The following is a 13,491-nucleotide window of genomic DNA, read 5'->3' as shown; positions in this document are numbered from 1 at the left end:
ATAGCTCGTCGCAAAATACATTATAACTCCTTTATTTTTAATTTCTTTGACTTAAAACTTGGTATAAAGTTATATAATGTTGTGAAGATACTATATATATAAAATATTACATGTATATACTTTAGTTTGAGGGTCGCGCAAGGTCGCGTGTGGTCGCGTGCGGTCGCGTAGTAATTAGTCAGACCGCCTTTGACCTATGCGAAAAGTTGTGGAGATTACCGCCCCTGACTTGCATGGTGGCGTTGTACGCCTAGCAACTTAATGCGACAAAATGGCCGTTCACGAGAAGGCTGACTGAGGGATTTACGAATCATATCTGTTGCTGCATGCAACGAATGTACACAGATAACCTGAATAGATTTTGTTCGTTTGAAAAATAAACGTTGGATTTCACAGTAATTTGTCATTGTCGTCACCAAACTGTGACAGTGGCTGCTTTGAAGAAGAGTAAGAATGAGGAAGATGTGCTGTGTTATTGACTGAAAAGAATTTTGAAAACTAGTTACTTGCAGTTAAAATGGTGGCTAAAGGAAAGGAACAACAGCCAATGTCGCGGCAAGTTTCAAACATGCAAACTCTCTTCCCATGTGCATCAGGGGTGACCATGCCTCTACTAGGTGCACAAGGTGCAGAGATGCGTAAACACCTGCGCAAACCTGCAACAACTAAACTAGCTTTGAAACCAGCCCCAGTGGATGACACACCTGTGGAGAAACGGTACCTGAAGAAAATCAGCACTGACATAAAGTTTGACGAAGATGTGGTCAAGGACAGATGTTTCTTCATGATGCCTTATGACAGCAAGTATCTGTTGGTAGGTACATTTACTTTTTTCACCTAGCATTAGCTAACCCTATTTCTTTTAGACAATCAGTGTTGTTCCGAGCCTCATACCACAATAGGTTAATTGGACCAGGATTGAATGTATGTGTGACAATGTGTACTCTCCCGTCACCAAAGTTATTTTAAAGCAAAACGCTGGGGTGTTTTCATGAGCAGGCGGCTAGCTATGACAGCGAGCCTAAACAGCCTGTCAGTCAGCCGCTGCGGGCGGTGGGTTCCCTAGTTCAGTTTGGAGATCATATGGTTTTTGATTGGTTGACTGTTTGAATGAGTGTGCACGCGCGAGAGGCAGAATGATAGCGTGAGCTTGATGAGTACCCGGTGTGTTTTCGAAGTGTTAGGACGTGTCAATGAGCGTATCTTGGATTGTGATGTTCCAGTTGTAGTTGAACGATGTTTGTGTTTCTGTTATAATCAAGGCAAGGAGTGTAGTTTGGGCCATTATAACCGTATTTTGGCGAAGGATTGATTCGAGGATTGTTGAAGGGACTGTGTGTGTGAGAGAAACGTTTAGAGTTGGTTGTACATCAGCGAAGTAACTTTCGACCAGGATCGTGTTTCAAGTTCCGACGAGTTGTGTGCGACTGTATATTGAGGAAAGAACTACAACTGCTTCTGGTATATATTAAAATAAAAGTCACGTTACTACAACCCCTGACTTGGCGTCTCTATGTGAATGCTTCCTGACCTAGCACCCCGCACCCATCCTTCTCCACCTCTCACCCCACCACATATGTATAGGTTTTCTTCTTCTTCTTCTGCGTTCGTGGGCTGAAACTCCCACGTACACTCGTGTTTTTTGCACGAGTGGAATTTTACGTGTATGACCGTTTTTTACCCCGCCATTTAGGCAGCCATACGCCGTTTTCGGAGGAAGCATGCTGGGTATTTTCGTGTTTCTATAACCCACCGAACTCTGACATGGATTACAGGATCTTTTTCGTGCGCACTTGGTCTTGTGCTTGCGTGTACACACGGGGGTGTTTGGACACTGAGGAGAGTCTGCACACAAAGTTGACTCTGAGAAATAAATCTCTCGCCGAACGTGGGGACAAACTCATGCTGACAGCGGCCAACTGGATACAAATCCAGCGCGCTACCGACTGAGCTACATCCCCGCCCATGTATAGGTCTAAATGTCCTGTCACATTTAGTGAGAAAGTTGATGGTCATAAGACTTCCTACATGTCAAAACTTTCTGAACGTTGACCGGCCAGGGGTCAGAACAATGCGTCAGATCAAAAAAAGTGTGGGATAGTGACCAAAGACCAAGGCCTGGGATCAACACTGGACGATGATTGAACTTTAACAGTATAACTAGCCAAACCAGTATCCATTTTGTTTTTTTGGCGTTAACGTTTGTTAATTGTTAAAAGTCTGTTTGATATATTTACTCCTGATCCAAATTAGCTTGACTTGTTTGCATATATATTTATATGCTTCATAAGGTGTTACATTAAATTTGAATGAAATTGTGACATGTTGGTTTACCAAAACATACTGCAGTTTAAAATGTGTTTTGTAGTGAAGTTTGATGATTTCCAAAAACTTAAGTAAATAGTACTTTTCAAGTTTTATTTCTCATTTTAATTAATTTTGTATTTTCAGACTCAGAGTAAACTTACCAGAGCAGAGAAAATATATAGCCCATGACATAGAGTATACTTTTACCCTCTTATTTTTACCTCAAGTTGTGATAAGTTAACCCAAATTAGGGACCTTTCTTTTTTCAGGAAGTCTTAGATCCCAGTGATCTTGTAGCTCCACGCAAGCAGGCTCAAAAGCCAGTTGGTCGCCACAATGCTCATGGAAAAGACCTGAGGCATATGCCATGTGGGCTGAAGCTGACCAAACCCCCTTCCTTAACACCCATGAAGAAAAGGATAGCCAGGAAAGCCTTTGCCATGAGTGTTCAGGCACAAGGAGACACTTATTCAAGCAGCTCACAGTTAGACCTAAGCAAGCAAGAGGAAAAATCTTCAGAGGTCTTTCTGACTGAAGTGGTGGACACAGCCAGCAAAGGGGCTAAGCGGCCAGAAACACTTCAGGAACTGCAACAGAAGCTGAAAACCTTGAAGGAGAAAGCTGAGGCTGAAAAAGAAGTGCAGCAGCGCCCCAGATCTGCCAGGTTTAAAGCAGAAAAGCCGAGAAAGGAATGGGATGCCTACCTGATGTCGCAGCTGTCAGAGTTCACAGCCACATGGATTGTCCATGAACGCATTCCACAGTCCAGGCAACAGGAGGAACTACAGAAGACCCTGGAGAGCTGGTATGGCAAACCCCATCATACCGACCTGGTGCAGGAAGATGAGAGCGAGGAAGACGACGATTTTGACCCGCTGAAAAAGGACGAGAAAGTCAAACCAAAATGGAAAAAAGCTGAATCATCGTAAGTGTCTGCAACATGTGCTCCCCCCCCCCCCCCCACCCACCTCTCTCTCGTACTCTCTCTTTATCTCTCTCACTCTTTCTTTCTCTCCCTCTAGCTCTCTCTGTAGAAAAAATAACCGTTCAGTAGTCAAATAGCCAATACATACACACTTAATGAATGCCCAACCATGCTGTCACCTTTTGTGCCTGTGGCCAGACAGGAGTGGATTGTTACAGTAATAAAATCTGTGTTTACGAATGTAATATGCTCTGATGTCCAAAGTATATGTGTTTCAGTTTGCTGCAGAGGGTGTATAAAACCACAGGTAAAAAGGGAGAAGCCTTGGACCCATATTCAGATGATAACAAGGCTCCTTTTTATCGTCAACCGGCTGGCATTCGTAAGCAGAAAAAGTGCTATGAAAAGGAAGAAGCAGGTATTGACTTCATTACATTTATGTTTTTATTTGAATTAGGTATGTCAGGAACTCGTTTCTGTCAACAAAATGACAAAAAGAAGGCAAACAAATGTTCACTTGGTTTATTAATATCTGTACTTCTTCTTCTTCTTTGTCGTTCGCTCAGACAGCAACTCCGGAGGCCTCTGTACTTCTATCTTGCACATTGTACTTGGTAATGGCTGCATGAGTCTGAGAGGATCAAACAATTAATGCACACTCTGTTCAAAGGATGCACACACACACACACACACACACACACACACACACACACACACACACACATATAACAGTTTCACAGTTATAACTTTCATTTGAATCACACAAATGAAGAAAGATAAACATGCGCAATATGTACAGAAATAACCCCAGGATTTGCACAATTGATAAGCACACAAAGGAACACAGAACACTTACATGGGAAGAATATTCTAACCTTGCCATGTGCTGTCATTGCACACATTGTTATTGAGTTAATGATGAACCTTGTCACCGGTTTTTGTTCTTCTATGCTGATATATTGATGTACTAATAAATCTAATAAAATCTGGTAGATCTCCTTGCCAAAGGAAGTTATAAATACCACTCTTATAGTAAGTGCTAATAACGATCTAGTGAGACGTCACGTTGCTACAGATGCATCTTGTGACTGCGGATTCCCGTCCGAATCCGTAAAACACTTCATATTCGATTGTCCAAATTATTGCGAAGCACGTCAAGAAACTATACATACCCTCCCTAATCACATAATTCACCTCCCCCACCTTCTAAACGGAGACAGACAGTATTCTTTAGATTTGAACAGGAACATTTTTTCCAGCGTACACTCGTTCATTGAACGTTCAGGCCGCTTTGGGCAAACCAGAATAAATGCTCTACAAGCCAAACAACAACTTTAACTTCTGCACATCTCCTACCCATCCCTCTTCTTTTATTCATCTTCTTTCCCCCCCCCCCCCCCCCCCCCCCCTTGCTTTTACTGTCTTTCTTTATAATCATTATGCAACGTTTATTACGTTATTAATAGATTTGGTTTATTGAGACAAATTGTTCAGCCGTTACTGCCTTATATGTTGTACTGTCATGCAGGAACACCACTATAAGCTTCTAGCTTGTTGCTGTTTCTGTAAACTTTGTATACATGTCATGATTGTAACCTTTGTTAAAATAAACTTATGTTTAAAAAAAATTAAAATTAAAAAAAGTGCTATTGTGATGAATTATGTTTCATACTGATGTAAATATTCATTCATTATTTTGTCAGAAGTCAAGCAGAAAGGAGCAGAGGAATCTGACTGCAGTAAGTTTCTTCTTTTTGTTCCTTTTGAATTAGAAAGTAGATAATTTCAGCATGTCTTTGCTTTTGAGACTGTGCCAAAAGGTCAGGTGTCATGTCTACTGTCCCGAATGACACACGATTGCTGACATTTCACCATTGCCAACAGAATAAACAAATAAGAAATAGGTAGAAAATGAATGTGAAAACTGACTTTAATTGTTGATCAGTATTTTCTATACCACTAACAAATAATCTACTTGCACATAGCTGTTTGGCAAATGTATGTTGCATGGGACACACTGACATGAAAGTGGAAGATGTTTTTCCCTCTAGAGAAACTACATATCAAGTTACACTTTTTGTGCTCTTCCATTCCAGTTGGCAATCAATTGTTAACGCATGTTATTAGAAAAAATAGAACGAAAACAGATTAGATAGAATGAAAAATGTACTGGTGATGTCATTTGGGACATACTGACATGAAAACGTCACCTTTTGGCACAGTCTCTTTTATGTATTTTCTGCTTTCACGTGTTTCCTTCAAAATTCTACTCAGTTGAGGCTTGGCTTTTTTGTTGGTGTAGAATTTTGTATGTTTCCATAAACATTGTCTTTTTGAGTGCATTTTGTTCATGTTCATTTTCATTGTGAATGTAACATTGTTTTCTGATCAGAAATGAGTGAGTACACTGTAGGTGTAACACAATTATGTTCTATATGTTACCTTTACAGTGTTAGGCTACTGCTTTCACGTACAGAATTATTGTTTACTAAATATATATCGGGTGTTGGTTAAAAAAATCTGCAAATATTACGTCTATCTTTTTATGCTTTTATTACGTTAGTATGTATGCTTCTACTTCTTCAGTTTGTACAGGTTTTCCTTTTTAAGTTGTTCTTGTGTGAGTTAGTGTTTTTTTCAATTCTTATGGTTGTTTAGGCTTTGTCGTAATTAACTTGCTCTCATACATTAGCTGTGTGGTTACTTCCGTACTGTCTCAAGCTGACCTCAAAACAAGTCTTACATCTGTCTTTTTTCTTCAGACGTACTTAATATTTATATGAGTATAAGGCAAGATGGTGCTAGGAATCTGTCAGTGTGTCCAAAAAGTGTTACACAAACACACACACACACACACAAAAGATGGTGCTAGGCTCCTCAAAAGAATGTTTGATCAGATCTAGAGCAGCATAGCCATAGTCATTATCAAAAAAGTAGGGTCGGTTGGTCAGTAGTTTTTTTAAAGTTTTTTTATCACGCACAGTATTTTGTGGTTATTAACTGTCAAATGTCCCATTGTCTGTGAACCTTTTCTGTCAGTTCGGTGGATAAAGATTCAGGGTCAGCATAAAAAAGGGTTTGTTAGATAACCTTGATATATAACATTTTCTGCTTAGGCAAAAGAGAAGTCATGTGACCATGACATGTATACATGTGGGAATTTCTTAATTGCCATAGAAGAAGTGATATTCTAATGTTTTCTAGCTCTTTAAACATTTGAAAATTAACTGGGATAGTGCTGATAATGTGGTATGTGGCATAAACCCTACATCCAACACATGGCATACATATAAGTTACAGCTCCGTCCATCCATGGTATCGCGTGATATTTTTTGTCGAGACTGGGTCAATGAATATGATGACGGTGACGTCATTATAATCTTTCACCCCGTCGAGACAAAAAATATCACGCGATACCAGGGATGGACGGAGCTGCAAAGTATATATGGCATGACCAAAGTAAGGAGAATTTGTCAAGGGATGTGGAAACAAAGCATGGAAAATTCCCCATGGGCAATCAACCCAAGCCTAGAAGTTGTAGAACTCTATTTTGTTTCAGTCTTGGCAAGGCCAGTTTTGGCCGGAAAAGACATCATGAATTCATTCACCCTGCCGAGACAAAATGCCGATTCCATGGATGAAAACGTATATATCCCGTGACGCATCAAAGCTAAATTTTGCTTTGAAATGTTTTCACAATGTATAGATAATTTATAACGGCATAATCGTCATCACAAGACAGGAAAAACGCATACTTTGTTTGTCGTCTGCTACAAATCTAGTCTTGTTGGTTGACGGAGTGAATAGAAGCTTCAATCATACCTTCATCAACCGGAATAAATGCTCAGTCCGCTGTCATTTCGCAACTGAACATTGTTTTTTTTCTTTAACTTTTTGGTTAACATTGAAACGGCAACCCAAAAGAGTGTTTCAGCTGTTTCAAGACACAGGCTCAGCTACTTCTTTTGAGTTGCTTTTCAGTCTAAAATGACACCGGAAGCGAAAACATTGTCGCTCATACTGTCACAAAAAGACGTCATGACAAAGTTATACGCAAAACAAAAGAGACTTTGACGTCATTTACTTTTGTTCGGACTTTTCCGTCTGTTCCTAGCTTGTCAGTGAAGACTTGACGTGAGTAAGCTTACCCAAAACGTCTTTTAGTTCTCTGTTCGCATTGCAGCTGTGAAATAATCAGTCTTGTGTCTCGGTCGTGTAGGTACAGAGTTTGCTTCTGCAATCGTTTTGTTTGTGTTGATGACGGCTTCGTAAGACAAATCAGCGAATCTATCGTGTGGAAGACATTTCTGTACAAAGCACCGAACCCAACAGGAGGCTGTATTGATGCGAATGCAATTTTCTGAAAAAATAAACTGCATATGTGGTTAATTTCATCCGTTTAATGCTTGTCGAAACGAGCCATAAGACTTTAGAATAAAAGATTTCACGCATAGCTTGGCAATCTGATCACAGATGAGGTCGCAGTTTGTAGGTTGAATCTATGAATCGGCCAGAGATAGATCTGCATTTCGCTGGATATTTTCTCACTAGAATAACAGAGACAAAGAAGGGAAGTCATGCTATACAAAGGTATACACTTGTTATGTGAGGTTATTCCTTTTTGTCTTTACTGTATGTGCCAAACGCTATAGACATGCTTTAGGCTTTTGTGTAGTTCTTAGGAATGTAATTGTGTGTCATAGTGCTTGAACTATGGTGTGTGTGTGTGTGTGTGTGTGTGTGTTTGGATTGAGGGGGATTGAGAGAGAACAAGCAGAACAGAGAAAGATAATTATGTGTAATGATTGTTAATTATACCAAGAAATGACTCAACGTCCATACATGCATGATATATTTAAGGTGTAATCTGCACTTACACATTTCTAATTTTTTGTTTGTTTGTTCGTTCATGGGCTGAAACTCCCACGGCTTTTACGTGTATGACCGTTTTTACCCCGCCATTTAGGCAGCCATACGGCGCTTTCGGAGGAAGCGTCATGCTGGTTATTTTCGTGTTTCTATAACCCACCGAACTCTGACATGGATTACAGGATCTTTTTCGTGCGCACTTGGTCTTGTGCTTGCGTGTACACACGGGGGTGTTCGGACACCGAGGAGAGTCTGCACACAAAGTTGACTCTGAGAAATAAATCTCTCGCCGAACACCGACTGAGCTACATCCCCGCCCACACATTTCTAATGATACAGGCGAACCTGTCCTGGAGGACCACCCAAGGGACAAACCAAACGTGGTTGTTATAGACAGTTGGTCTCCCTTCTATGAAAGATGTATTTATATACAGTTGACAAGGATCCTTAGGGGAGGTTGTCATGTGCAAATGGTTGTAAGAGAAAGGTCATTTACCAGAGCAGGGTTGACTGTAAACATGTACATATGTGACAGGGAGACTACCGTCGCCCTTCACAGCAGACTCTGCAGAGTTGTTCGCCTTTGAAGTAGGCAACACCTGTGGATTGTAGAGTTCTGTGATGGGGTCTGGCGGCTTTTGTCTCTCTGTATGTTCATGGATTCCTTTGTGAATGCATAACAGTTTTTATAGGGCCGCTCTAAAATTCTCAATCCTGTTTGATTGGACTTCGCCTCCAAAGGTGATTGTGGTGTTTCGGCACTCGGTTACATGTACATATATCCTGAGTTTGTATATTTTCAACTTGCCATGCTTATAGCTGTATTACATTCACATTTCCTTTTATTTTATGCGCAGAATCTACATAAGAAAGTGTTCTTTGTATCTCTCAGTGTTTGTTATTTTGCACATTTTCTCCAAGTAGGCTACATGTCTTTCTTGTCATTTTTTGTGCAAGGTGGCGTAAATGCAACAGCTCATCACATCAAAGTGAGGATCGTCAAGACTCCAAAGCCACCAACGCTTCGAGATTTTGTCGCCCCTGGGGTAGGGTCCACGCTGTATGAGACAGACAATCAGTATGAACAAGAACTTTTGGCAGGTAGGTCTACTGTGCATTTAGTATTGTAGTCTGCACCATTATAGTTGTTGGTGTGAAAGGTTAGGGTAGACAGACAGATGGATGATATGATAAGAATCCTGGGCTTAATTTCTGGTGGTAAATAAGATAATATTGACAGAAGTGTATTTGTGGATCAGTTGCAGCTCCACATTGATACTGTATTTTGTGTCTGAAGAAATGTCAGACCAGTTTTTGTTAGATCTATTTTGTGTGAATAAGTGTCTGAAGAAATGTCAGACCAGTTTTTGTTAGATCTATTTTGTGTGAATAAGTGTCTGAAGAAATGTCAGACCAGTTTTTGTTAGATCTATTTTGTGTGAATAAGTGTCTGAAGAAATGTCAGACCAGTTTTTGTTAGATCTATTTTGCCTGTCTGTTAACACTTTCTACCCCACCTATGTTGACCAAGTTTTGTTTAGTCAAGACCAGCTGTGCTGCAGCAGGTCACTCTGAATTGTAGTGACCGTGTAGTAGCTGTGTATCAACACGCTGGAATGCAGGCGTTAGATTGACGTTACAGGAAGTGACTGAAGCTAACAGTCTGAGCATATATATGCTTACCTGGTCAGGTAGAGCCATATGAGTGGGTACGGATATATCCGTACCTGGGAGACAATGAGTTAAGATAATGCCGGTTTACAAAATGCCTGGTGTGAACACTAATTATTTTCTTTGCCCGTGCAGGGGTACCACAATCACACCCGTGCCAAGCTGACCAGGTGTTGGTAATGGCCAGTGACCACAAGTACAAGAAGGTGCTGCGGAAGGATTATCCGGAATGTGCCGAGCGGTGGTACCCACCCACTGAAGGAGAAAAGGAGAAGAACTTTGACAGCGTCAGCGTGCAATCCATCAAGTGTGAGCGTGGCGCCAAGAGATGGCAAAAGCTGCCCGAGCTGTATGATGTAGGTTGTTTTCTGTTGTAATGTCATTATAAACTTTTAAGATATTCTAACTTTAGGTGTACAACACAGTTTACGCTGAGCATTTTTAATTCATTGTAAGTTTATTAACGGAAAGGGGAGACGAGAGAGGGTATACAAGAAAGATAGTTAGTGTGTGTGTGTGTGTGTGTGTGCGGACGAGCCTGCGTGCTTGTGCGTGTGTAAATGTGGGTGTCTGTATCCATGAGTGATTGCAAAGAATGTTATGGATCTTTTTAGTGGAATTTTAAACTGTTAGTGATTGTCAGATTGAGATGTTATTTATGTTTTAAACCGCCTGACACTGCAAGGCAATTTTCCTTGTTTTTTTTATAAGGACAGTAAAATCTTTGAATCTTGAGTCTTGAGTCTTGAGTCTTGTTGTTCTGCAGTGGTACCTTTGATGAAAGGACATGCACCCCTGTGGCCGAGGTCTTGTCGGCAACGTAGCGGCTTTACGCATATGCGCAGAGCCTACGGACACCGTAAGATGAAAACGTGGTGGGCATGACGCGAGCGTAGCGAAACTTGCGCCGCTACGTTCACTGTAAAGTTACGACAGCTCCCCCCCCTGTCGTAAACATTTGCGCAGCACGCGTGTGGCGAAAAAACATGGCGGGCAGCACGTTATTTTTTCGGATGCTTTTGCGGCGGAACTTCAGCCGTCAACGGATGTTGCTGAACAGATTCTCATTGCTTTGCTTCTTTTTTTCCAGCAAGGTGTGGATTTCAACTTCACTAAAATGTCCGCCGCAGTGCTTTGGAGCTCCAGCTTCGACAACGTGATAAAGAACAAAACGAATACTATATTACGTAATCAAACACAACATCATGACGTAAAGTACACAAAAAGAAAGAATTCTCTGTATCGCCGAGACTAATAGACTTCCTTGAGGCTTTTGACGTCACTAGTTAGACGCGACTTCACGGGATATACTCCTTCTCTAAAAATTGTACAACTTTGCGCACAGCGTTAGCTCCTTACGTATTTCGTTACTCCGCAAACGACTAAGCAAGCGTCATGACCACCAAGTTACGCATTTGCAGAGCTACGGAATACGTAGGCTTTACGTGTTCGTAACTCCATGCGTAACCTAACTTATTTGCGCAACCGACAAGACCTCGGCCACAGGTAAATTTTTATTTGAGGTCGACAAAATGTTTTGGACACAAAATTGTGGTTGATGTAAATTAGTCATTTGAGCTTGACAATATGTTTTGGACACTTTCAGGACACTTTCGAGGCACTGAAGGTTGTACCACCAGGCTACGAACCAGATTATAAACCTCCAAGTGATGCCGCGGCCAACAGACAAGTCAAACAGAACAGCACGCTGACAAAAATTTGTGAGATGCTCATTGATATGATTTTTTCCTGGGTTAAATTAGTATTTTCCAGTGTGTTGTTGGGGGGGGGGGGGGGCTGGGGGTGATGGCAATTGTGTGTGTGTGTATGTTTGGTCTCTATAAGCAGTATGTTTTTGTGTGTGTGTGTGTGTGTTTGTCTGTGTGTCTGTTTGTCTGTCTTTCTTTCTGTGTGTATGTGTCGATGCATATATATATATTCTTGCACATTCACATGTGCTCTTCAGTACTGAGAATAATAATAATAATACGAATATTTATAACGCGCACATATCTCACCAACAGGCGACTCAAGGCGCACATACACTCATTCACACACACGGAGACTTAAAGTCACCAACACACACACACCATCAACCATTAAAATATGTACAGTTATTCAGGGTGGGATGGGGTGGGCAGTGTAGAATGCATGGATTATGTGGAAAAAAGGAATGTCTTGAGTGCAGATTTGAATTATTCGAGGGACTGTTGTTGACGGAGGGGGAGAGGTAGTGTGTTCCATTGGCTAGGTGCTTGGAAAGAAAATGAGCGTTGACCTGCTGTTTTGAGTTTGGTGTGGGGGATGTTGAGCTTGAGGGAGTCGGCAGATGATCTGAGTGCTCGTGAAGGGACATAGCGAGAGAGAGAGAGTCGGAGAGATAGGCATGGGCGAGACCATGGAGGCATTTGTAGGTGAGAGTGTTGATTTTGTATGTGGTAATGTTTTGTTCCACAGAAACTTAAGTTAAGCCCCATTTTAACATCCCCTCAATATAAGACTTCACTCCTTTTAAGACCCTAGCTGCTTTCTCAGAGTTTATGTGTTCATTTTCTAACATCTGGAAATGTTCCTCCCTTTTACATTTGAGACCTGAATTTCCTCAGATTTTGTTTCGGTCTTTTAAGGGGGTACCATTGTATCTGCTTTCACTGATCACTTGTAGTGCACGAGTGGAGATCGAAGTGGAATCTCAGTGGCCAGTACGCAGATGCAACATTTGATGACATCATCAGAGACATGGCGGATATCCAGCCCCATGTTCGAATGAAGGCCATCGCAACGGCTGGGAAGGCAGCTGAGTATAAGCCCCCGTCAGGTCTAGGCATTAAGATTGGAAGTCAACTGAAGGTGGATGACCCTGTATCTGTAAGTTCTCAACTGAAAATATCATGTTTTTGTGTGTGTGTGGGGGGGGGGGGGGGGAGAGGGAGAGTGGGGGTGGTGTGCGTGTGTGTGTGTGTGTTGTGCATACTTGACTTTATTCAGTTGCTATAGAAGGGTGTGTCAGTGTTGAAATGTTTGAAAGGCACAGTTATTTGTCATTGTGCTGTGGGAAAAAGATTTCAAACAGAAAGTACCACATTTTCTCTGCTTCTCCTGGCCTCCCACCTCCACTCCAGCCCTCATTATTTTCTCAAAGACAAGAAACAACAAATGCATCAGTTAACGACCGGTATGCATAACCTCACTCTCTGCAGAGTGTACCTGAGCGTGTTTACGTGGCACTGGACTGTCTGCTTGGAGACTCTAATGCTGAAGTTCGCAGGGCGGCTGCTATAACCCTCTATGCCTTGGAGCGTCCAACAGAGAAGGTAAATTTTGCATGTGATCTAGCTTGTCATGTTCATTATCATTGTTTCCTTTGTGTATTTCAGTAGCTTCTTCTTCATTCTTTTACTTCTGTGAGGTGACATTTTGAAAAATGATAGAGTTGTAGGCAGCATTTAAAAGTAAAACTTATCACGTTCTAAATGAAACAAAGTTTGAGAAGACGTCATGATGCAAATCATGCAATAATGGCGCCAGTTAAACATTCTGTTGTTTCTCCTGCATGTCTCCCCTAAACCATGAATTTAGATAACGAAGTTTGTCTCAGTGACTAATTACCTCATTTCAGCAGGAACAATTATCTTGTAAGGTCACCGCTAGGCTCAGTGAATTTATCAGGATCGTATAAGACATGAAAGGAGAGTTCCACTGTAATTGTGGATTTGTCT

General features: G+C 41.4%; 1 protein-coding gene across 2 annotated transcripts in view; it reads left to right on the top strand.

Moving 5' to 3' along the window:
- The first annotated feature begins 243 nt into the window (after window positions 1-243).
- The window catches only part of LOC138981083 (HEAT repeat-containing protein 4-like), a 28,832-nt gene continuing 15,584 nt past the window's right edge, over window positions 244-13,491 (top strand). The window contains exons 1-9 of one of the 2 annotated variants that reach the window (XM_070353911.1): window positions 244-814; window positions 2,577-3,232; window positions 3,511-3,650; window positions 4,936-4,971; window positions 9,059-9,202; window positions 9,908-10,128; window positions 11,379-11,493; window positions 12,438-12,640; window positions 12,973-13,086. In XM_070353911.1, the coding sequence (XP_070210012.1) occupies window positions 518-814; window positions 2,577-3,232; window positions 3,511-3,650; window positions 4,936-4,971; window positions 9,059-9,202; window positions 9,908-10,128; window positions 11,379-11,493; window positions 12,438-12,640; window positions 12,973-13,086 (1,926 nt within the window). In that variant the 5' untranslated portion in view covers window positions 244-517. The remainder of the gene's footprint in view (window positions 815-2,576; window positions 3,233-3,510; window positions 3,651-4,935; window positions 4,972-9,058; window positions 9,203-9,907; window positions 10,129-11,378; window positions 11,494-12,437; window positions 12,641-12,972; window positions 13,087-13,491) is intronic. The other variant, XM_070353912.1, reaches the window with a different exon arrangement.

This window comes from Littorina saxatilis, linkage group LG12, assembly GCF_037325665.1.
Source record: "Littorina saxatilis isolate snail1 linkage group LG12, US_GU_Lsax_2.0, whole genome shotgun sequence".
Lineage (NCBI taxonomy): Eukaryota > Metazoa > Mollusca > Gastropoda > Littorinimorpha > Littorinidae > Littorina > Littorina saxatilis.
The sequence above is the reverse complement of the archived record's forward strand: the minus strand, read 5'-3'. Positions and strand labels throughout refer to the sequence as shown.